The following is a 27,108-nucleotide window of genomic DNA, read 5'->3' on the forward strand; positions in this document are numbered from 1 at the left end:
ATCAAAACCAAAACATTTAGCTCTCCAGCCACGTTCCCTATCATTTGAGCTGTCGACAGATAGATAAGAAAGATTTAAAATTAAACCACTTCAAGCTATAAATGAATCTGCACATGCGCAAAAGTAATAAAAACCTGTCGGCAAGTTTAAATGAACAATTTTACATTTCAACTTGCAAACATATTTCTGTATGCGTTATTCATCCAAACAAAGATTTTACTTGATATATCCATCTTTCATGTATGATTTGTATTTCCTGTTAATTTTAGAGTTATGTTACCAGTAGTTTAAGAGTTTATCGGTTAAATATTTATTCACAGACGCAAACACACACACACATACACATACACACATCTAATGTTTTATTTATATAGATAAAAAATGCTATCTTTGAAAACATGATTCTTAAAATGATTACCAACTGGATTCTTACGTTTCTTTTAAGTGGTTTTCCTTATTGATTAACCCATTTGTGCCGATTAATTAATTAGATTTAACAAGAAAAGTAAAAAATATTGGCTTATTTTTGTGATTAAACTGTAGTTATATTAACATATATATTAATTAGACTCACAATAATTCAATGTGCTTTTGACAACCTCATATTTGTTATGACATACCCACACATATTAGTAAAAAAAGAGAAAACTTGAATGCCTACTGGAGAAAACTTGAATGCCTACAAGACACTATCCTCGAGTGTCTAAAGTCTCTCTGTACAGGGGCTTGTCAAGATAGCCTAGCATGAGGATACTTATTGCTACAAGTAAACCTTGACTAAATATTCAAAATCGCATAGTATTGTCGGCCCAAATAAGATCTCGATATGGTCAACCGACACTGTCTTTTATGAAGAATAGTGCTTCTTCATCAAGTAATGCTATCTCAACTAACAGTATAAAACTGGATATTCCATGAGACCAGATGAATTCTTGTCCTGGAATCCAGTAAGATCAAGAGACCAAAAAGAAAGCTATACTACAATATATGAAATGGTTTATTGGGGAGAGAGAAATGGTTTATTGGGGAGAGAGAAATGGTTTATTGGGGAGAGAGAAATGGTTTATTGGAGAAAGAGAAATGGTTTATTGGGGAGAGAGAAATGATGTTCTCGACTTTTTTCTAACTCAGTGTTTGAGATATAAAGGAGAACTTTAAAGGAATATTCGAATATCTATGGATCTCAAATAGAGATGAATTGTTAGATCCAGGAAGGGGCCCCCTTGACTTCTGAGAACTTTGTCTCAAGTAAAATAAAACAAAAAAGTTAACTATTTTGGTTTATGATTTCTGATCTATTTACATTATATTTTTTATATTTAACTAGACTTTTTAACCCATTAAAAACCGGAAAATTCTTTTACTAAATTAAACTAAATATAGTCAACACTATCCACTCTCGTGCTTAACAACTATGTCCTAAGATACATAATGAACGGTTAATTAAGATAAGGAGTGGATTCTATATGTAGAAATATAAAAACATATAGACATGCTTAACTTTATATAAATAGATATACGAGTTCGGCTACTTCATTTCCCTTGAAGCTTTTTTTCTACATATTCTAACTATTGAAAATATACGCTTATATATTCCGTAGTATGATATAGATAATTATTTTATCTATAGCAGTATAATTGTTTATTTTCTATACTCATAATGCATGTTCTATGCAGAAAGTTATTGGCTATGACAAAAAGCCATCTAAAGAAGGCCGGAGAGTACAACAACCGAAACGTTGTGAAAATACTAGCAACCAATGTGAAAAAAATAGTTTGAAAGATGTGAATAATGCAAGCGACAATATTACATCGCCACAATATTGTCAAATATTGCATTATTATTTTTGTCGTATTGCTGCTAAGGTTATTTAGTTCTCTCTCCCTGCAAGAACGTAGACGCCAGAGTCAGAAAGTGGGATTCTCAATCCCACTTTCTGTCATTGATGAGGCATCTGTTAGTCAAGTCGAGGTTGCCATTTTGGAAGATTGACGCAGGGGAGAGGAGGCGGTCCCCGTAGGCGTTCTTGAGGAAGGGCGCCTCAGGCGATTAGCAATAAACTAACCTTTTCGCAAAAACAGAAGGCAAAACATGAGAGAGTGGACCTCATAGAACTGTACAGCGATTTACTGCCACTGCAAAAACAACTAGGGCCGGATCATTACAGGAATGGTCTAAACCAGTGGTTCTCAACCTTTTTTTTTTTTTACTCATGGACCCCTTTTCCCTTCTTTTTATCTTGGTGGACCCCTTCATAACTATCGGTCATAAGACAATCTTCTTTTTTTCACTAATATAAATTTTGAGGTTTTAATTATCAAAGAAATACGAGAAAAGTAAGCTTTATTTTTAAATGAAAACTAATTCAATGCAAATAAGGTATTCTACAACAAATATAATAATTATGATAATAATGATAATAATTATGATAATAATGATAATAATAATAATAATAATAATAATCTAAATTAGAGTGATAATAATTCTTTACCAATATCAATATTAACAATGTTTGTTCCATGGTCAAGCCGATGGAGATTAGAAATTAAATTTTTAATAATAAAAACTATTCAGAGTTGGTTTTCTCCATGGACCACCAAAATATCGTTGTGGACCCCCATTTTGTTATGTTTTGCCTGTGAACCCCCAGAAATATTCCATGAACCCCTAGGACCCATGTGGACTCCGGTTGAGAACCCCTGGTCTAAACTGTGGATTTTGGGGGCCCCGGGATAAATTCCCTAGCTGTAAGAACTTGCTGAATATTTGCATAAGGTTTTGATAGGAGAATCACGAGAATATCAATATTATTTGGATTATTCAGATGTTCTCAGCTTGCGTGTTGATTGCACGACAATGGCGGTAAAATGAAGAACAACTTGAAGGTTTTAATCAATTAATGCAGAATTATTAATATTAAACAAGATTAGGTTTAAAGCTGCTAAAATTCATAATAAAATTGCCCATATTATTGTTTCTCATCTGGAATGTTATTCGCACAACGTTTCTGTCGATGTAACCTCCGACCTTCTTCATGTGTATCTGTCAATCACAGGAACCATTTCAAACGAAACTCTTTAAATCTATATGGGTAGGATGCCCTCGTTTGTCAGCCATGACCAGGTAGAAGTCCTAAGTAATTTGCAATTGCATTTTAATGTCGCTCACACTGAGAATCGAATCTTGAATCTACAGAGGAATATAACTTACCACTGAATTTCACAAAGGATTTATTCATTATGCCACGGGTTCTTGATGACAACAAAAATACGGGAGTGTGAAACATTCGTTGATTATTATTCAATCCTAGGCAATGTCGGATCTCCCTAATAGTTGGTTGGTTGTTTTTGTTTTACGACATAGCAACCCTTTTCGGGTTATTTAATGCCGAATCCAAAGATTTTGAAGAAAAATTTTTAATAGAATATATTTGTTGTTTTCAAGTCGGTTTCTATTTAACCCATAGTTGGAACCCTAACAGGTACTACCACTCCGAGTCAGAGTGGACCTGGGAGCAATGGTAATTAAAGGGTGGCTCCACACTCCCCAAAGCCCACAAGCTGGGGCCTCACCACTGGATATAGTTTAAGGTCATATCCAGGAACCCATTAAGGGACTTTTACCCTCTGCAGGGGGGCAGTCGGTGTATTCTAATGCCGCACCGACAGGGCCTATTACAAAAGGAAACACAGGGACTCATATTATGCAATGGAAGGTGACAGTGGTCTAGGGATAAACGACACGGACTGACGACCTGGGAGTTTCAAGTTCTAATCTGGTTTGTTCCACAAAAATCACTTTCACTTAGGATATTGATAATGCTCTCGTGACCCCCCCCCGTAAGTACTTGATTTCTTTATAAAAAGAATTCTGACTAGAAAAATATCTGGGAAACCAATGCCAACAATAGATTCTTCGGATTCATATGATGATGATGATGATATGATGATGATGAGCAATGAAAGTGTAAATGAATAGTTAATACTAAACAAGATTAGGTTTAAAGCAACCAAAATTCATTTCAAAATTGACCATATTATTGGAATTATTCAAACGACTGTTCTCATTTGAGTGTTATCTTCATGACGTTTCCGTCAATGTAACTTCTGACCTTCTTCAAGTGTATCTTGTCGATCTCAGAAATCTTAATCAATATTGAGAATCTGCATGTAATTTCAAATAGAAATCCTTATTTAATCCATGAGGGTAGAATGCTCTCGTTCTGTTAATCATGACTGGGTAGAAACCTAATATAGTTCATAACTATATTTTGAGCATCACCCGCACTGAGGATTAAACTTTCAACCTCTGAAAGAATGTAACTTGCAATTGAACATATACATATATCGTACACCATAAAGATTTTTTCTGTATTTTTTTTTTATAATCAAGTGTAATTCTAAATAAGCACCATATTCTTTACTACTCAAAATATAATAATATAGTTAAACTTTATTAATCACTAGCGGCTGTGCCGCGTCAAACACAAAATCGAGTACACTCAACATTGTCTTACCATCAATGCTTACTTTGTGAACTCGGAGCATGAAAAATTACCATATTCACAAAACGAAATCACTAAAAAAACAGAAATACCTTAACTAAGGGTAAGGATAATGAGTAAACGTTGGATTAAATGATGGTTAAAATTATTATGAACTTGCCAGGATTCGAACCTGGGATCTTCTGATTCGTAGTCAGACGGATTATCCATTGTGACACAAGTCCTGTCCGTATGCCAAAAGATGTTACCGCGACTGTATACAGACAATGCTAAATTCTGTTGACATGGACAGGTAACTTTTTCGACAATTGCAGGAAACGGCTCAAAACCTCTTATTTTGGGCCTTTTGTGTGACTCGGCGTTGTTCGTTACGAACCATATATAAATAAGAACAATCTAGGGACTCACACCTTTCAGGGGAAAAAAGAATTTTTCAATTCGGTGCATTCGTTCGAAAGTTTTATTGGTACACGCTCACACACACACACACACACAAATAAATAAATAAACATTTAAAAGTTTAACATTTAAAATAAACATTATGAAAATGTTATCAATAGTACAGATATATATATATATATATATATATATATATATATATATATATATATATATATATATATATATATAAGCGTTTTTCTGATGTAAATATTACCTATCCGTGAGAATATCGCCACTTCATACACAAATACCGAATATGTATATATAGATGTATATCAGTGAGTGTCAGGAGGTGAATGTATTGTTTCCTTAAGAATAAACTATGCGAATAGCTGTCAGGTATTCACCTGTTTATTGTTTAACATGAAAACCTCTCGTTAGCAGCACGCCTAACAAACTGTTAAAAGGATAACGGGGGGGGGAGGAATGTCTGCAAGTGTTGCCATAATAATAACTGCGTGTATGCATTCGTCAAACAGAGCAGACGGTAGCAGAAACCAAGGCAAGGAGTTAAGCTTCGCATTATCGATTCTTGTCTGACCTTTGCTAAAAGCCGGTGTACAGTAAAGGCGTAAAAAGATTAACTTTGATTTTGTAAGAGATCTTATTTCAAAGGATTCGTCTTTGAACATCGGCAGATATCGTTTAAAGCTTCGCCCACTGTTACAACTCCTTGAACTGAGCCTACAAGTATTTATGAATTTTTCTCCATATCTCTGAAACACTAGCCCAATCTAATAATATTTTCTACAGTTATCCCTAATAATAAACAATCAAACATTTATGTATAAATTAAAGTAATATTTTTCCTGTTTCATTGACCAATATAGTTTTCCAACCGTTACTGTTATGTTTTCATAGAAAAAAAATCGATATTGTAATGTTTTCCGTAATAGAATCAACGTTCGTTATACATACGAGGTACCTTCAATAATTTACAAACTTTTTTGTACAAGCATTTAAAATTGTTGTAGACTCTTGAAAATTCAGTATGTTATTGCTATACATCTTATGAGATGACTGGCCATTTTTTTATGATTTCAGCTTCAAATAAACAGCTACAGCAAGAATTGGAATACATCCTACTAAAGCCTGATTGTCGCAGTTGGTGAATTTAAAAAATGCAATCTGGACCTGAAGACACTTTAGAAGAACGATATGCAATGAAATTCTGTTTTAAACTTTGAAAAAAAAAAAAAAAAAGGCATGGCACATGAACGTATAGAATGCTTCAGACTGCTTTTGGACCATCTTGCATGAATCGAATATCAGTTTCTGAGTTGCATAAGAGATTAAACAAAGGCAGGGTTCTGTGAGGGATGATGAGAGGTGTGGGAGGAGTAAGGAAGTCAGAACACGAGAGTTGATTAGCCAAATAAAGAATTTCATGCGTAAGGACCGTCGTGTGTCTATAGAGGCAATAAGTGCACAGTTTGATGTCAGTGTGGGAACTGTACATACAATTATTTGCGAGGAACTGAAGATTCAGAAGATTTGCATGAAGTTTGTCCCAAGGTTGCTCAGAGAAGATCAGAAAGAAAGACGTTGTCATGACAACAGGGAAATGGTTAAGCTGATCAATTCAGATCCCGCAGCTCTTGATGCTCTGGTGACCTGCGATGAAAGCTGGATCTACTGCTATGATCGAGAGATCAGGAGGCAGAGTTGCTAGTGGAAGCATGCTGGCTCTCCCAGACCAAAGAAGGCCAGACAGAGCAAATCCACCCAAAACCTTATGATGATCCTTTTTTTTTGACAGAACGGGCATGATCTACATGCACTGAGTTACCACTGTACAAATAATCAACAGGGAATGTTGAGGTTTTAAAAGAGTTCAGGAAGAGAGTCTCTCAGAAGAAGCCAAAACCTTTCAAATTGGGTCAGTGGCATTTTCACCAGGACAATGCACCAGTCCACTACTCCATCCTTGTAACAGACTATTTGACCAAGACAGTTCCTCACTCGCCCTATAGTCAAGACCTTGCTCCCTGTGACTTTTGGTTATTCCATAAGCTTAAGAAAAACCTTAGAGGCTGTCGTTATGAGAAAATTGAAGAGATGAAAGAGGATATAGTGAGAGTCATTGACATGCTCAGTCAAGAAGACTTCAATGATGCCTCCCAGAAGTTGTTGGAACGGTACAAGGGCATTGCAACCAGAGAAGATTACATTAAAGGGGAATAGAGTTTCATGCATGTACTATCGATAAAAGGGACCACATGAAAAATGTCTGGAAACTTATTTAAGACCTTGCATGTGCATCTTTTATCACCCTTTTCTGGCGCCACTACTTCTCTTCATCGTCGCGGTTTTGTTTAGTGGTTGCTATACATATAAAGCTTCTTTTCATGCAGGAAAGACACAAAGAGACGTTCGCCAAGAGTTTCTTAAAGGTTTTATTTTCAGAAAGAAATTTACTTACATCAGAGAGAGCGCGAGAGAGAGAGAGAGAGAGAGGGGGAGAGGGAGGGAGAGGGAGAGAGATAAGTGCTAGAAAAGTCGTTAGGTTTAGCATAAATGCAACAATAAAATAAAGTTTCCAGATTGTTTTTAGATTATGATTAATAGTTTATGTCGGAGTATTCTCTATCTATATTCCTATAATTTCTTTTGTGTACTGATATTCATATTAAAATCTTTTTTTTTCTATTTGTTTAAAAAGAAAATACAACTTTGTTATATATGTTTTTTATACTTATCAAGGTCGAGAGGCCACTCGAGGATAAGGGTTAAAGAGTATACAGTATCAGAATCATGGTAATCGTTAGTAATGGAGATTTGGTAAATTTCTTAACTTAAGTGAAATGGCTCATTAAGAACTTGTTTGCATTAGACTTGAAGACGGCCATATTATAGTCATCAGGAAAGCAGGCAAATGTAAGACAGTTCCACAGGCGTGCCGTTCTAAGAAAGAAACTTTGTTCGTGGAATCTACGTTAAGGTTTAGGCACAGATAAAGAGTAGGATAAATTATTAATAGTGTTTTCAGCTAGACGAGTGTTTCTCATGAAAGTTTGGCGAGGGAGGACCATAGATTGGAGCTCAGACGAGCACTTGCCATGAAAATAACAATAAAGCAGAGACAGGCTTGCATCCTCTCTTCTGTGATGGGTTGTGGGATTGCTTGCTAGTATTCAATAAAAATCTCACCTGTCTTTTTAAATATATGTATGTATGTCTGTTCAACACAGGCGACGGATTTTCACGATAATAATATAAATAAATATAATATAAAAGATATGAATATAAATAAATATAATATAAAAGATATGAATATAAATAAATATAATATAAAAGATATGAATATAAATAAATATAATATAAAAGATATGAATATGAATAAATATAAAAAAAATTGGCTAAAAACATTAATTCCTTCACCCTCAACTCGGCACTTTTCTACATAGAATGGTCGCTTTTTTGCCGATATTTGCGAAAGTCATCCCCCCTTTTTTGATTGACTAGCCTTAATTTAAACCTTCGCCACTTCCGTTTTGGTGATGGGTACCTCGCCAAAAACGTCACGTTTCTTTTTTTGCACATTCTTTTCCTCCTTCGTGGTACTGCCTGCCTGCCTACTACCACTTTTTTTATTGCTCAACACACACCGCCAAACACCTGGGCAACACCGGGCACCCAGGCTAGTATTCTATAAAAGTAAGAATGTGTGTGTGTGTGTATGTGTGAGTGGAGGCTTCTCAACCTATATACTCAACGAATTTTTAATTTGCAAAAGTAGCCCTATCGAAATCTGAGTTCTGTATGATTGGCACAACATGATCTTGAACAATGTTTTTATAGATCTGCACGTTTACATGAGTTTGTAACCGGACAAGAGGCATTGTACCTTGGCTAGAAAACATTCCAAGTACCATGACGCTTCCGGCCCCAAACTTGACAGTTTTTTTTAGTACACTTTGCACTTAATCCTTCACCAATACGTCTCTTTACATTGTTTTATCCATCATTTTCAAACCTTATATATATATATATATATATATATATATATATATATATATATAAAATCACAAACGGAAATATTATCTTTAGATTAGAACTTATCAAAATAATAGCTTAATATACTAGATAGCGCCATTAATAAACAAGAAAATTGATAAAAATGAAAATAAGTCAATTAGAATATTTATTAATACAGCAAATATTCAAACAAGGAATCTCTGTCTGTCTGTCTGTCTGTCTCTCTCTCTCTATATATACTAAAATGCATACATGTAACAAATCATTTATAGGTTCCACCAAGCACTCAGCAACAGAGTCGCTCTATATAAAAGCAACATAAAAATCCCAGAAAACAGACATTTGTTTCACAGCATATACACACATACAGAAGATGTAGATTCAAAATTATATCAAGTTTTCAAACCGAAGATTATTACCCCCATTTCACACACACACACACACACACACACACACACACACACACACACACACACACACACACACACACACACACACACACACACACACAATCATAACAAAATTTAGACCAGCCTCATGCAAATCATAAGACATACAAAACATATACATTCATTTAAAAATTAGTATGGGAACATGTGTGTGTTTGTAGACAAGAACATATTGCATACACAGATACGCACTCACATACACAAACCAAAGGAGATACACTGACCTGAAAACAAACATGCATCCGCAACACAGAGACACATACACATGCATGGAAAACAGGGTTCATGAGAGAATAAAAGCAACCCTCGCAAATTAAATTATATGAAACTCCAACCATTATGTAAGGAAATAAAATAATTCACACCGCACTTAATAAGTCATAACACGACACAGTGTCCCAATGATGCTGGGTGTAACTGAGCTGAGAAGGAAAATATAACAAAAATATCTAGGTCTTATGTACAAAAACAGAAATTGGAATCTTAGAAAGATCTATGATTCCAGTAATTATAGGAGCAACCAAACTCATGGAAAAGACTTAAAAAGAAACTATCGGCAAATATATCAGGTGTGTTAGAGAATGGATCGAGAGACAGAGAGAGAGGGGAGTGTGTAAATTATATTGTAGACAATGTGACCGGAAGTCAGGATCAGTCGATCGGATTGCATGTGAGTCACGTGATCAGGTTAGCTGAATCGTAGAGATTTGGTTTGGACTTAGAACGCGACGGATGGCTTCACAGACGTCTCCTCCCCCTTACTGGCGAGGGGGGGGGCGCTGACGTGTGTAGAAACGAGACCAAGAGAAACCACGCAAGCCAGAGATTAACTTTCCATCCTTCTGCGAGACATCTGGAAAGTAAAATAAACTATAAAACCAAGTCATCATGTTAGAGTGAATGAACCTTCGTCCAAAACAGGTACCGTCTCCCCTCCAAGACACGAGAGGAATTCAGATGGACCAACATCGACGACACGCGAAGGTATGTTGAAAAATACATGTACCACACACACACACACAACGACATATCATTTAATAGAAAGAACCGCTAGACGATCACACACGATCCCCTTTATTAGATAACAACACAACACAGTGAACCAAGTGCAAGAGCGATCCAAACAATTGCACTTAAAGGGACGATTATAATCTTAAAAAGGCATCTCCCATCTATCCATCCATAGCCTTGAACTCCTGGAGATGCTTTTGTAGTGAGGAGCTTTTATTTGCGCTCAACCTTCCCAGAAGGTATATACAGTGCCTAGCCTTCCCAAATGGTCACTCATCTGGAACTGGCCAGGCTCAAAGTAACTTAACTTTGGTGATCTGGCAAGAACCGACATGTAAACGTGATTGTGCCGTACTTAAAAAAGCCCTCTTGGTTGAAATGTATGAGATAGCGAATGAATGTTTGGCATCCGGTAGAATGCGCCAGCTAGAAACAAATGATGAGAAAAATAAAAAAATAAAAAACATACAAAAAAACAACAAAACAAAACAAAAACAGCAGAGAATGCACGTATATATAAACATATGAAAATGAATATTGGTGTGTATAGACAATAACACGCACACTATATATACACACATTATATATATATATATATATATATATATATATACATACATACATATATATATATACACACACATATACACACATATATATGCACACATATATATACACACACATATACATATATATATACATATGCATATATATACACACATATATATATACATAGCTTTACTGAATTCTAAATAAATAAAGGAGAAGCTTGTTATATATAGTATCATTTTTACTTTTATTTTATTTTATCTTTATTATTATTACTATTACAATATTTATCATTATTATCATCATTCTCATTATTATAATTACCCTACTATTATGATATTATTACCACTTTTATAAGTAGTAAATGTTTCCTTACTCTTCCAACTTGCCAACTATATGTATCCTCAAACCTTTTGCTTCGAGTTAAACGCACTCATAGACATTGCTACTCGATCCTCCGACCGTCCCCTTATAATCATACTCCCTATATCATAACTTAAAAATATTGCCGCATATTACCTAATCAATATTACAACCTTGCATACCCCCCCCCCCAATTATAAGCGATTTTATAGCCGCCTTTTGCCGTTTTGGTTGCACCTGTCAAAAATACCACTCCATAGATAATAGACACACCACAAACCGTTGAAATAAATTACCATGCAGCAACAATACACCCCCAATTGAACCCTAAAACATATAACCCTTAAACTCAACACTATGTTAAAGACCATATACAATCTTATATATCATGCTATATATAACAAGCTTCTCCTTTATTTATTTAGAATTCAATAAAGCTTCCCCAACATTCTATAATTCGTCTTAATTTTCTTTATCCCTAATAAACCCTACGCTAGACGCCGCATCTTCCCCATGATACCTAACACCTTCTCTACTCTTCTGATGAGAAGCATTAGGCTTCGAAATATCCTGGCAGAAAGAGTCCCTTCTACCCTCCAAATTTTGCTTGTATTCCATTATTCAATAAATGATCCATTCTATATCTACCAATATATAGGTTTGTGACTTCATTTCATACTCTTGCTGTCCTATTGTATAAGCTCCAATAATTATTGTTGAACTTGGTATTATCCGGATAAGTCTCCTCTTCTGAATTAAACTCTCTTTTCCCCTTAAGCATTAAGCTACATATACACATATAAATAGATATTTGCATATGTATATATATACATGAATATATATATACATATATATATATACATACACACTCATACATACACACACACATCTACATACACACATCTACATACACACACATATACATACACACGCACATTATATATATATATATATATATATTTTATATATATATATATATATATATATTTTATATATATAACAGACGCCCCATTTCATAAACTTAGCCATTTATTTGTTCTGATCAGTTTTCTTAATTTAATTCTGGGACTTTCACGTGCATATCTAAGCTGACCTAATTATTAACGCTAATTTGCGCGCTTCTTGTCTGTGTCAGTTTGACCTTGCTTTTCAAATTTAAATCTTCACCGCTTTTCGGGTGTTTTTTTAAACCTTAATTTTTTTGATTCATCCAGCCTTGATAGACGTGTTTTTAAATATTCTCTCCAGTACTTTTCTTTTAATGATTTGGAATTCATTCTATTTGCGCTTTTTTTCCAAGGAACTCTGCCTTTTGGATTATTTTGAACCATTTGGAATTTACCCATTGGATTGAAATTTTAAATTCGACCGTTTTGGATTTTACCATTTTTGGATTTTTACCTTTCACCGGACTGTCCATTCATGTGAAATCTTTTTATTTTTATTTTGCCTCCTGTTCCCCTTACCTCACCCTTTTTTTAACCAAGTAAGATCTGTGATTTACTTGTAGTTTAATTAAATACTTTTATATGCAAAATCCGATCCTGCATTTTGCTAATTCCTGCCCTCTAATGAGAAGGAGAGTATTTCTTCGAAACTCAGCGGATTAAGGACTATCCACTTATCTTGTGTTTCCTTTTTAAAAATTAAATATGTTTTTAACTCTTTTTGAAGATGTCTTTTAACATGTTTTATTAATCATTTGTTCATATATATATATATATATATATATATATATATATATAAGCAATACCGATACATTAATTTAAACACATGTGCTCACCGCACGCGCGTACATACATAGGCGGCAGTTATCATGAAAAATAAGTAGACAACTGTCATAAATTGTATCGAATCTCATATCTAAACTAATATCAAAGCATTGTCAAAATCGCAAGTGACATGCCCCAGGATGTACTGAGGATGACTCGCATAGAAAGTGAATAATTACCTACACGACTACATACGACGTATGTTCGCCAGTCTTTTAGTGTGAGGACGGAAATTTGCTTTTTTGCACAAAACTAAAATAATATTTGAAGCACGTGTAATATAAACAGGAAAATGAAAAATATTAAAAAATATAACTGTTTGTAGCTGCACTTATATATAACTAGGAGCTTGCATGTGCTTACCTGTTTTGCCTGCTCCACTTTCTCCGGAGATGATAATACATTGATCCAAATTCCGGTCACGCATCGACCGATATGCGTAATCTGCAATTGCATATCTACAAAAGAAACAAACAAACAGATAGAATAAATGAATGCATTCGGCCTTTAGAAATATCCAATAATCAAGAAAGGAAAACAAAACTTTTAAAAAGTCATGAAATTTCGTTTCAGTTTATTTTACCGACCAAGTTCCGGTTGTTATTACGAAATGTAATAATTTTAGATTCAATCAAGCTTTTTATTGATCATTTCCGTTTGTTATTATTAATTGTAATAACCTTGGATTCATTCAACATTTGTTATTGGCCACTTCCGGTTGACATTGCAAACTTTATATTTATATTATATTCGTTCAAGCTTTTTATTGACCACTTCCGGTTGACATTACAAATTGTAATAACTTTAAATTTATTCAACCTTTGTTATTGGCCACTGCGATAATACGCTTTATATTACCGTTGTGATAGGAGTTTCAGAAGTCGCCATTACAAAAGAGTGATAAACATTTGATAAATTAGAATCGCTATGTTTCGGAGCTTATAACATCAATAATGTAATTTCAATTCCTAAGTTTTTTTTTTCAATAAAAGGCGCAAAGACCAAATTTTAAAATAATAAAAGGTTTAATCGAAAAATGTACAATATTTTTTTAAAAATCGGTTTTCTTTAAAAAAGATTTCACGGAATTCAACGAATTTTAACTTAATCCAAATCTAATAAATATATATAAATGCAAAAAAAATCACTTACCTATAAAAAATACTAATCAATGGGTGCTTATTCTTCATTTATAAGAATTTGTCCATATTTATATTTTATATTCCATGTACTTTTTAAATAAAGACCGCATTTTTTGTAAGCAACTATCCGCTGTTAGCAAAGCGGTGTTTCCTATCTTTCTCCCGGTTGTCAAATACGGAGGCCTAAAACGGCCACAATTAATTATTTTAAAAACGTAAAAATAACACATACACGTGAGCCGTCGTGACTTGTGCTTGAAAACATGCTTCACCGTACTTGAAAAATGATCACATTTCACTCATCAGTTTTTGCCGTTTAAAAACAAACCATCCGACCAATTTTCCACTTCTTTTTATTCTCTTAAAGAAATACATGAGTTTTTGATTTAATATATTTTATTTCTTCTTTATGCAGTGATTATTTTATCTAAAAAATAAAACATTGAATGAAATAGAAAAAATTGCTGTAGGTGTCCGATATTTACTAGATAATATAACCAGAATATGAGGTTTCAGTTAAAAAAATCAACATCGTTAAAAAAAAAAAGGTTTTAAACCTTTGACTTTACAGGTAAATTTGCACAAAATTATTCTTTTCTTTTGTGTTAAATTATATTATTTTATTTATTGATCTTTTATCTTCAATTTGTGATATATAAATCTGTGGTGAGAAAATTAATTATTTTCATTTTAATAGACATTTCAAAATGGGGGGTGTATTTAAAAAAACGTATGCATAGAATATTATATTCGGTTTATTGGAAAGAGCATAAAATTTCACATTAAACCCGCAAATAATTTAAAAATTGAACCAATAAAAAAATTTTGATAGATTTTTAAATTGAAAAAATTGAAAACAATTTAACTCGTAAAATTCAATTAATTTCATTACGTAAAAAAATGGTTGCATGAGCGCGCGCAGGCACTTTATAAATACTGTTTTTTTTTTAAATAAAAAATAATATTTCTATTATTTTTCAAAAAACTTTAATAGTTTATTTTGGAAGTATATTCCATAAAGAAATTAAACAAACCACTTTAAAAAGAGAAATTACGAGTTTTGTATATTTTATTCGCAGTTTTGTGTTAAGGGTATCAAAAATTCCCTAAAAAATCTGACACACCTACCGTTGTACTAATAAGAACACAGACGAGCAGTTATGTATAACAATATAGCAGTATACGAACGAGTACGGAGTGGAGAGTGGATGAAAATTGATCTCTCAAATTCGCTAGCGAGCTGGCTTTCTACTGATTTCGATATGGTCCACTTAATATGTGGTGTGGTCTCTTGCTTGGGACATTTTGGAGGCGATAGTGTTATATAGTTCATTATTATTATTATGATTATTCTTTGTTTCTTTTTTTGTTATTTTATCGTTCGTTGTTAGGACTTTTTAATAGTGAGAGTCTTAGAGAGATGTTGGGGGCAGGGATGTTGTTGTTGAGAGTCTTATTGAGAGTTTGTTGTTGTGTCTTAGAAAGAGAGAGATGTATTAAGAAGGATGTTGTTGTGTGAGAGAGAGAGAGAGAGAGAGAGAGAGATTGTTCGTGTTATGAAGAATGTCGTTGTTTCTGTTATGAAGAGATTCATATATATTAAAACATGTTCATTACTTAGAAGTAAGAGAAGCTCTTAGAGTGAGGAGATAGTGTTCAGACAGTCTCAGTGTAGATATGAGATGTAGATATGACATTTTATAACACAGATATATAGACATATAATAACAATTTTCATTTCACCTTTCGGTAAAATCACAACACAAAGACGACGTTTATACAAACACATGATGGGTTTATTTCTTCTCACGACCGGTCGTGGTTTTCTCATCAAGAATTCAAAGCTTCACATATTAAGTTTCAAAGTGACCATCTCGCTTCTAGACGTTCGAATTCCAAACTGCAGACTATCGTCTGTCGTTCTCAAACTCCCTCTGAGTTTATCCCAGTTTCTCCTTTCTTAACTGTAAAGTTTTCTAACTATATCTAGAACTTCCCATTTTTCCATGACGTCATACACATGTTAAAACATGTGTCTTCTTTCACGTGTTCTGGACATGCGTGTCCAAAACTTTTCCTTCTTTTTAACAAAAGGAATTTTAACCTATATTCTCAGTAACCTATATTTCCAATATGTTAAAAACATGTTTATTAAATTATCTTATAGCTGCATTCTTTCAATTGAATTTTCATAACAAAATTGACAGTGCGCATTCTTTTCTTGAAACTATTTTATCTCTACTCTAAACAATCGTTTGTTTTACATTCCATTTTCTAATTCTCACACGTAATCTATTTCTAAACCTAAATCACGAGGTTCGAATTTCGTCTATGCTATTTCATTTTCATTTTAACTAAATCTCTCTATTTTTATACTTGCATGAAAAGGGGACAGCCCTTATCATGTAACAATAGCGTATCTGAGCATGTCCAAGAACCACACTGAGATTTAATATAATTTGAGATCTAAACTTATGTTTTGACGAAGCAAAAAAAAAAAAAAAATCAAGGATATATATGGAACATGCATATTAAATGGAAATTGATGAATTTCGAGAAATAGCAGGGTCACCTGGTAGCAAGTGCATAAACATTTAAGAAAAATGAAACTTTCTAACAAAACATTTTTTATACAATAAATAATATAAAAGTTATTTTAAATCATTTATACAAACTCGTGTTAGCGTTAGTAGTCACAAATCCAAACGTTCATAATGTGAATATATGCGTATGCAACATTTTGGCACCGTGATATTGTGCATGTGTGCGTTGGTTTACCTTCTTCTTGTTGATGCATGTATAGCAATTTGTTTCTGCTCACCTGATTGTTACTAGTGTATAGGAATGTGCGCCCGAGATAGGGGAAGCTTGTATGCGAGTTATTGAACCCTTTGCGCTTCCTACAACTAAAGGTTGGGGAGGGAGGCTGTTGTGCAGATGTTCTTGAGTTTTTTTTTTTTAGCATTTTGGCAGTTTGGTTTGTAGGAGTTTCTAACATAAAAATATTACGTTGTGGGATTTTGAATGATTTCCACTGATTTGAGTTAACACCTTTCTGTGAAAACTTACTTTAGGGAGTGAGGAGAAAAGTGAATTCCAATAAAACGGAGAAAGAAAGAATGTAGTAAATATAGCCATTTACTTTCTTGCGTTCGTAGGAATCACTGAACGCCTCAAATATTTTTTGAACATTGACGCAACTGCAATGGTCATTCTGGAATTTCGCTTACGAACTTTACGGACATGACTTTGTTCGTTATCATTTGGATAATAATTAAAAAAAAAATTGCGTTTGCATACTCTTTCCGGAGAGCTGCGCTACAAGACTGGTTACAGGACTTCCGTCAAGGGGAGGGTGTTTCATTGTGTTAACACATATATGAATTAGCAGGTTATACTAAAGTAATTGCTTAAGTTCTCTTAAGGGCTGTTCTTTTGTGCTATCATTTCACATAGCGTCAAATAGTCACCTATTTGATCAGATTCAATGATGTTTAACTTTAGGAGACCCAACGTTGCCCAGGATTGAATGCGGATCAACGACTCTTCTACACTTCTAATACTTTCATTATCATTGCAATCAGTGAAATTGTCCATTTTTTCCACTCAAATCGATTGACTGTCTACTCTACTCAGAAACTCACCACAGTGCAACGAGAGGAAGCTCACATACCTCGCCGCAGTGACTTAGTCCATAATACATTATAGTCTACATTGCACTGTAGAGCACCTGCTGATTTTATGAAATTATTTTATATAATGGCTTTAATTAAAGTTTAAGTTGCAACTGTTAAGTATCATGGTTCGATTGTGCTCTAAACAGAAACATTCATTTTGAACGCGCCTCTATCTTCTGAAAGAACTTTCTGTTGATTTTATACGCCGGACCCTTCTGCTTATGTGGAGGTAAAACTTCTCAAATTCACTTGTGATGTTAGTCCGTATAAAAGTATTAACTTTGGTCAAAATCAGACAGTTTCTGCTACAATCGGATTTTTTTGGTTTATCGATACTTATCGGATGCATTCCGACACAAAACCTATTTAAGAACACCCAGGCATATAAATTACATTTGTATGAAATTTCATAAAAATCGACCCAGTCGTTTTGGAGTCTATTGGAAACGAAATCACACACATACACACACACACGCCTTTTATATATAAGTAGAGATATGTACATACGCAAATTGATATAAATAGAGATTATTTGAAATTATTTCTAAAAAATATATTTAAAAGAAAACCATTTTCGAAAAATTCTTCAAAGCAAGAACATTCGTTTACATTGATTTCTATCTAAAAATGGAAAACTATTTAACCTGAGACAGAAGACAAACGAAGGCAAAACACGATTAAAATCTCAATTATTTGACGAATCGATAAAACTCGAATAAAATTTTAATGACCAAATTGACTTTGCCTCCAAAAATATTCCATAACGAAACATGTTCATTTTTTTTTTTGTTTAAATCTATCTAATCCACAAAAAAATTTCCAGACTTGGTTTTAGAAACAGTTTCCGAAAAGAAAGTTAACAATAGAAATATTTAAAGGCATATCGTTGCATCTCTGTTATATGCTCTTTCGTCTGCTCATCATCCGTTGATCTCTTGACGCCCGGATTTGACATTTGGAAGTCTCATTTCATCACTACACATACTGATGGGTATCTCACCAGACAAAGCGTGAAGCCACTCGATGTAAACAGCTAACAAAATACAAAAGATGATTATTGCAAAGACATATACCTATTAGCCTTAGTCTTATAAAGACTAAGGTTATGTCAGAAGAAAACTGTCAAGCAGGAAAAAATTTCCACAAGCTTGCAATTCTAGGAAAGAAACTCCTGGAATTGCAAGCTGTGATTAAAATAGAAGGTATCAAAATAGATTACATAAAAGAATTGTAAATTTTGTTAACGATTGGACACTTGTATAGTTTACAACGTAATCTTTGACCACTTTGCATCGGCAATTTCCCTATGTTAAGATTGGTTTTCTGAATAGAAACCATTCTTAATATGAGAAAAGGCGAGGGGATTTCGCGTTGGCATAGTGTATGTAAGGCCACTTTCGGTTTGAAGCATTTTTCTTGATTTAATCAATTTCACACTTGTGTTATTAGAGCTGGTTGGTTAATTGCTTCGTCAATTTCCGGCTGCTTACGTAAGCTGCCAGAAGATGCCGACACAAAGTTGGCGAAGATTGGGTTGTAAACTGAATAAATGCCAACTATTCCTTGAGTAATATTTTTTAGAGGTCCCCTGTTCTTTGATCACAGAAAACCTGTGCAATTCCAATTATTTTGAAGAAATAATACTTTATATGATATTTTATTATTATTTTTTTATTCTACTGACTATAGATATATGTTTACATGTTCTGAAAAAAGCCAGACAATTTATGATATATAACACTTGCCAACTTAAAGCCTCGTTTTTGTTTATAAACTGACCCATAGAGAATTATGAAACATCAGAAATATAGACATTAAAGAATGGTACAAAGGGGTTCAGGGCAAATCTTTAAGTGATTCGACTTAAAAAGACATTTAGTATTTTTCGTTAACGGATAACATACCAAGTAAAATTCATTTCGTGGATTAAATAAAGAGTTGTGTTCGAAATTCTGTGCAAATTCTCGAGCTTGACAGAAAGATATATCTGAAAAAGGTAGGAGATTACATTGTGAGAATAGCACTCAAAATAAGGGTAATAGTTCAAATAATCAAAATTATCAATCCTGATATCCAAAATTCAGAAACATCAAATTATATTTCGATTTGATATTGTATACTTGTTCTGGAAAAGCCAGACAACTTATAATATAGAAAACTTGCACACTTGAAGCCTCGTTTTCATTTATAAACTGATTCATTCAGGAAATTATGAAACGTTAGAAATACAGACATTAAGAAAATGTTCAACAGGGTTCATGGCAAGGGAAAATGAGTATACAGATATTGTAATCCATTCGAAGGGATTGCCAAGCGTGACCGCTTATAGGTCTAAAGGATAACCTCTAAAAATGTAACTCATGTCATTTATATATTTCAGATTTTTGTCTTGATTTTGGTTGTAATGGTCCTCTTCTGTTCTTGAATAGTCTGCGGGTTTTTTTTTTATCTACAGGGTGGAACGATAAAAGTGTCACCTTAAAGAAAACCCACTACAGCTTTATTTTAAATCTTTTATTGAAAAAATCAGTTCAGGTAATTTGATTATGTAAAAGAGTTGACATCTATTCAATGTAGCCGCCTTCAGCCTCAATTCCTGTCTTGATACGAGTCCGGAACTGGGAGCGAGAGCTCGGCGAATACTCGGCGGAATCCGACGATCAGGATGGCTTTGATGGTGTGAGAGATCATGTTGGTGATATTCTCGACGTATGAACAAACGAAGTAGTCCATTGTGTTCAGATGGGGGGGGGGAGGGCCAGTAAGAGAAAGGTACAAAGCCGTAGCACTCCTTCTGATGCTAAGCCTAGTCTTTTTTGACATATGAGACAGCATCGAGTCCCGCTGCCACACCTAGGATCTGTCAGCGGCTACCTAATTGCACCAGGGGATGACCACACCTTTCAGTACATCCAGGTACACTTTGATGTTGTCTTTCGAACCGACTTCGAAAAGTGAGGTGGCATGATGTAACCCTCACTTGAAACCACACCAAAAACCATAACTGTGGCAGAAAACTGTTTTCATCACACTGGCAGGTCCCTGTTATTCGTGGCAATCTAGCGATGCATTTTGAGGGTGCTGGCAATGGTCATGTTGTCATATAAATTGTAATATCTTACACTTAACCTCGGAGCTCGCCTGTCTATTTAATTTTATTGACTTTCAAACGTTAATTATTCCACATTTCCCGCATTACATTCGGTTTTCGGTATAAAAAAAAAATCGAAACTCGACTCTAATCACAGGCCCAGAGTCAGTGGTCTCTAGAGAGCTAAGTAACGTTTGGTCAATGTCGACTTCGTCATATCAGACGGTAGCTTTCATTTCGAGACGAGGGAGCGGGTTTTTAAAAACAAACAAACCGATTTATTGACCTCATTAAAAACTGTCCCGCACAAAATGCTAACTGCTGAATAGCTATCGCCGTCACGTCAATCAAAAACGCGCACCTGTTTTTTTTTACACTTTACTATTTTCCAACTGCGCGTTGTCAAGGCTTCGTTTTTTTTCACGGGCACCTGTTTTTTTTCACATTTTAGGCTTCGGGTTTTTTTCACACACACCTACAAACACCCGGGCAACGCCGGGTACCTATCGCTAGTAATAAAGAAAACCAGTTTTCATGAAACAGAAATGGAATCATGTCGTTTCTTCAAGGGGGACAATTTCATAGCTTCACTCTGTAAGATAAATTCACACATACAAATCTGAAAGGATAAGGATACGGCGAAAGTGACGTTTATTCAGAATTATACTTCCTGCATATTGAAGAATCAAAAAAGTGTCCCCTATATCTATGTTTTTAATTTGGAGTATGAAGAGTTTTCGCCCTTATGTTTAAGCCTATGCTCATCCTTCACAACACATCCTTGTCTGTCCAATGCGTTTAAATTAACACTCGGGTGATGTTGTGGCGGAACTTCTTGTGTTACTTACGAATGAATTGATCCAATATACATATTAATACCGTAGAATCTTTAATGTACTACGTACGTGTGTCACGGTTCCCAGATTATAAATTATTCGATCGGGAGATCTTATTTATTAAAAAGGAGGATTAGAAGGTGATAACTAGGGATATGCCAACAGCATATTCTTTTCGTTGTTTTGACTGTCGAGTATATATCGGACACAGTTAATCGATCGAGAACCACATCACTGAATATAACAGCATATAAGATATCAACGGATACACACTCAAGAGTCAAAACAATGAAAAGAATATGCTGTTGTCAGAGCCCTAGTGATAACATACTACGAACATTAAATTAATATGTATACACGCTAATGTAATGTTTGTAGTTTCTATCAGACTTTTTAATAAATAGGATCTCTCAATCACCGAAGATGTATATATATATATATATATATATATATATATATATATATATATATATATAAATGATGTCGTTTTCGGGCCATATGTGAAACTAAAATATATCTTCTCAGTTTTCTAACTCGGATCTAAGGGTAGTATCTGCCCTGTCTAAAGGTAGTATGATGATATAGTGGGACTTCCGTTCACGCCGGGTTTCCATACAATGGAAATATGTCACAGACTCCTATAAAGATATTGGAGATAAACCGTAATTACCAGATATATTCTGACACTACATCAACCAGATTACTTTGATAAATATTTTTACAGTTTTAACAAAAGGACTGCAGTAATATCGCGGGGTCCCTATTCATACTGAACGCCCACAGAATGCCCAGCAGTAATATATTACATATGAAAGATACATATGTGGAATTTTCACAGATCCCACTAGTGCACAATAAATACCGGAAGACAAGGCATTAATCCGGAGTCGATATTCGGTAGACTAACCCAGGTTGTTCTTTGGGTAAACGAATAACTCACACTTTTGTGGTCCTGGATATGACCTAAAACTATATCCGATGGTGAGGCCCCAGCTTGCAGACCTTAGGGAGTGTGGAGCCACTCTTTAATTGCCATTACTCATAGGTCCTCTCTGACCCGGAGTGGTATTATCTGTTAGGGTCCCAACTATGGGTTAAATAGAATACGACTTAAAAAACAAATACACTATATTAAAAAATCGTTCTTCAAAATCACCAGATTCGGCATTAAATAACCTGAAAAGAGTTGATATGCCGTAAAACAAAACAACCAACCACACTTTTGTATGTTCTTGTTAATGCATTTTGCTACTTTATTCCCGTGTTCTGTTTACCTTGTAACCCTTTAGCTAGGGTTATAACAGTTAAATAGTGATCGTGACTGATACTGAATAGCAATAAGACAAAGACGGTTGAATATTGATAACTGAAGCTCAGTGGACAAGTCAAGCGTGGATTGATGTTTATTTGTAACGACTATCGTTGGCTTGCAGACATGAAATTGGAATTTTATTAACGATTCCATGGATGTAATTTTTGGGTTACCTTATACTTCGGGAGGTGACGATACTCAGACTGGCGATCTGCGGGTTCAATGTTCGAATCCAGTTCGTTACACAAAACAGCAGCAAAATCCCACCCTACACTGTAGAGATCAATAGATGCATGACAGCCTTCTACTCAAATAGTTTCTTCCCTCGAACTGCTAGATTTGAGAATACTCTCCCGGGTCCCTGTTTCTCCGACTGTACTGACACGCAGAAGTTCAAGTGTAATGTGAACAGACATTTCTCTGCTCAACTCCCTACATAGTGTCCCTGTAGATTAAGGACTAAATATTAGCCCCTTATATCCAAATGGCGCTGTTCCTTCTTTGGGGGTGAAAAAAGACTACTACTACTACTACTACTACTAATAATAATAATAATAGAATGGAAAGACCGAGGAGAGAAAGCACTAGCCAGACCTTCGCTGAGCGAGTGCAACGAGAACCGGGACCTTGGGGAAGCCTATGCCACCCAAACTTCAGTGAAGACCAACGGTTGCTGCCAAAGAGAAATCAATGGTAAGCGGCTGTTGCAATAACGCAAGTTCTTTTGCAAAAGTCATTGAAATAGGTGGAGAATACTGGAAATCTGGGGAAACTTGTTGCCACTCAGACTACAGTTGTCACAGGTTGTTCTCAAAGAGAAATTTTTGATGATGACTTATGTGACTGCTGCTAGTGAGTAAATAATAATAAACCTATTTTTACTTTGAATGTTGACAACCTTCATGTGCGCCCCCCTTCCGTAAGCACCTGATGTCTGTCTAGAAAGAATTCTGACTAGAAAAAACAAAAAAAGAAAAAAAAAAAACGAGGAAAGCAATGCCAATAATAGAATCTTCGGATTCATACGATATAACAATGTTGATGACTTTGTACTTCGATATCAAAAGAAAACAGTACAATTCTAATTATTTGGGGGGAAATAAAACTTTATATGATGTTTTGTTGTCTTTTTTTTATTTTATTCTACTGACACTGCGGAATTTTTATTTTCTGATCAAAATCAGTTTTATTTCTGTTTTGATCACCCATAACGATTGAAAGGCAATGATGCGATTTTGTTATGACCGGAAAGGCGGTTTTGTCTCTCCTAACCGAAATATATTTATTCAAATGTTTATTCAGCACGATTTATGCTACACATGTATCAATTATCCAATCTGAAAAGACGTTATTAAGTTTAAATACATGAAACATTAATTTATGATCTTTTTTTCCATAGCTCTCGTAAAATCTTCCGAAACAAAAAACAAACAATTGTTTGAAGATATTTATCAAGAGAAAATACGAGTTTGGAATTGGAAAATGATCAGAATTTCTTTCAAAGTGTTTCAGGCCAATCAATTGGATGAAGTTTGATTAGAAGTTGCATGGATTACATTGAAATGATCAAAACAATTGCTTAAAAAAAAAATCAGATAAAACAAAAACAAAAAAATGGAAAAAAACATTTTTATTTATTTCAAATTCAATATGGCGGTCGAGTGAAAATGAAACAAATGTTACTAAAATGATAAAAAAAAAAAAATTAGTAAAAATCGCGAAAAAAGAAAATATTAGACGATATTAAATAATAATAAAAAAAAAGGTGAGGGACATTGGTACCGAGAAAAGAGTAATAGAAAAGGAGATGAAGAAAGAAAGAGCGAGATAGAAGGCGGCAGGAGTAGAGAGAAAGGTAGGGGCAGAGAGAGAAAGTGAAAGAGATAGAAAGAAAGAGAAAGAGAGAGGGAGAGGAGGGAAGAGGGAGAGAAATAAGAGGTAGAATAGTTGGGAAGAAGCGGATAGAGAAACCAATATTATGCAAGCATCCAAAATGTCTCTCGAATTTGAAAAGAAAAAAAATGGAATGATATTTAAAGAGACTGGGGGCACTGGTATGGAGAAGAGAGTAGTAGTAGGAGAGAAAAAGAGATAAAGAGAGAGTGTGTATGTATATATATATATATATATATATATATATATATATATATATATATATATATATATATAGAGAGAGAGAGAGAGAGAGAGAGAGGTGAAAGAAAAAACAATGCGTTGGATTTTTCCTTTTGCCGGCACAAAGAAGCTTGACGCACCGCAATAGAGACAGACTCCAAAATCTTTAAATTTTTTCTGGAGTCCGCTCTATGTAGCGCCATTCTATTTTATATCTATCGTCACAGCACGGGTTGTCAACCAAATGCTGTCCAATAGCAGAGTCCAAGGCTGCAGAAGGAGGGAGACCACCAGACCCCATCCTTACTTGTCTGATCTTCGATGGAACATGCTGATATATACGGGTCAAAAGGTGCAAGGATGTTCACCCAACATAACCAGCATCGCACTGGCATTTAAATTGATATACAATATTGCTATTTTGGATGTAAGGCAAACTATCCTTGCGAAAAGACGGAAAAGCAGGTCTCGTAGTATATACCAAACGCAAGGACACAGAATAAAAGCAACCGTAAATACTTCTGCGAATCTGTTTGGAAAGTCTATTACTCTTTTCCCCAATCCACGGTAATTTTAAATAAACCGAGAATTTCAAGGGTCAAGACTTTTTAGGGGATTTAAAGTCCGCAATCTTTTTGAAAATACAGTCATCAATAAGTTAACAGGATAACCATTATTGATGAATATTTCCCTTATCTTATCGAGCTCGGCGTCTAATCTGTTAGGCGAACAAATCAAGTATTAACTAGGCCGACCTTACGTGATTTTGGTACAAAAGACAACCAGTTCACATATAGACCAGTAAATGTCGGCTTTCTATAAATTGTAGTGAGAAAGCCCCCCCCCCTGAACGTTCGACAAGAACATCCAAGAAGGGAAGCGAATTGTCCTTTTCACTTTCCATAGTGAACTTAAGAGCCCCATGTAAAGAATTCAACCCATTAAAAAAATATCGACGCTTCACCTTGCGATGGAAAAATAGCAAAATTGTCGTCACATATCTGAAATATGCAGTGGGTTTAGTTGTAGAATTGAGCATAACGAATTCATGGTACCCGACGAAAATATCAGCTAAAGTTGGGGCCAACGGAATCCCCCATTGAAACCCCGTCGACCGGACAGTACATAATATCACAAAAACTAAATTTCACGGATTTTGTGCACATTAAAATGAGTTCAGTAAGAATCTCTTTAGAAAACCGTGGAGCAGTCAGGCGACCGTCAGAGAGCGCGTCGGTACATATACGTATAGTCTCATCCAATGGTATGTTGGTAAAGAGACTAGAAACATCAAATGAGCACATAAAAGGCGTCTCTGCATTTGAATCCAACTCACGTACACAATCAACGAACCGAAAAGAATCTGGGATGCAGTGCGTGGTATATAACTCGCGCACAGGTTGCAGAATTTCCACAAGCCACTGAGCCAAAGAATGTTGTGCCGAACCAACCATTGATAAAATAGGTCTCAGTGGAACACCTTGCTTATGGATTTTGGGAAGACCATACATTCTTGGACGTTGTGACCCAGAGGGTCTGATCCTGTCATAGATGTCCTTGCAAAAAACCTTCTTTTTAAATAATGCAAGTAGACGTCTTTGCATTTTAGCCTCGTTCTTGCAAGTATTATTCGTCGATTCGACGGGGCTGGGTTTACGGAATTTCGAAACATCATTGAGAATAACTGCCATTTTCTCAACGTAATCCGATTTGTCCAAAATCACCACTCCTGCACCTTTGTCTGGTTTGCACATATAAATAGCAGTATTAGACTTTAACGCTTTCATAGTTTTAAATTGCGTTATGTTCCAGACAAAGTCGCTATGATCGACAGGTGTGTTACTGTATCGGTGAGCTAAGGCAAATA

The 27,108-nt window shown here is 34.8% G+C and overlaps 1 protein-coding gene and 1 non-coding gene across 2 annotated transcripts in view; both read right to left on the bottom strand.

Annotated features, from left to right (window-relative positions):
* Positions 1 to 27,108, bottom strand: part of LOC145259956 (unconventional myosin-Ia-like) — a 1,146,131-nt gene that overhangs the window by 292,558 nt on the left and 826,465 nt on the right. The window contains exon 4 of the mRNA XM_080117933.1: positions 13,432 to 13,526. Coding sequence (XP_079974059.1) covers positions 13,432 to 13,526 — 95 coding nt within the window. The remainder of the gene's footprint in view (positions 1 to 13,431; positions 13,527 to 27,108) is intronic.
* Trnar-acg (transfer RNA arginine (anticodon ACG)) lies at positions 4,657 to 4,729 on the bottom strand. The gene has a single exon. It is a non-coding gene; the product is annotated as a tRNA-Arg (tRNA).

Source organism: Euprymna scolopes, chromosome 35 (genome assembly GCF_053919585.1).
Source record: "Euprymna scolopes isolate OS-2025 chromosome 35, ASM5391958v1, whole genome shotgun sequence".
Classification (NCBI taxonomy): Eukaryota; Metazoa; Mollusca; class Cephalopoda; order Sepiida; family Sepiolidae; genus Euprymna; species Euprymna scolopes.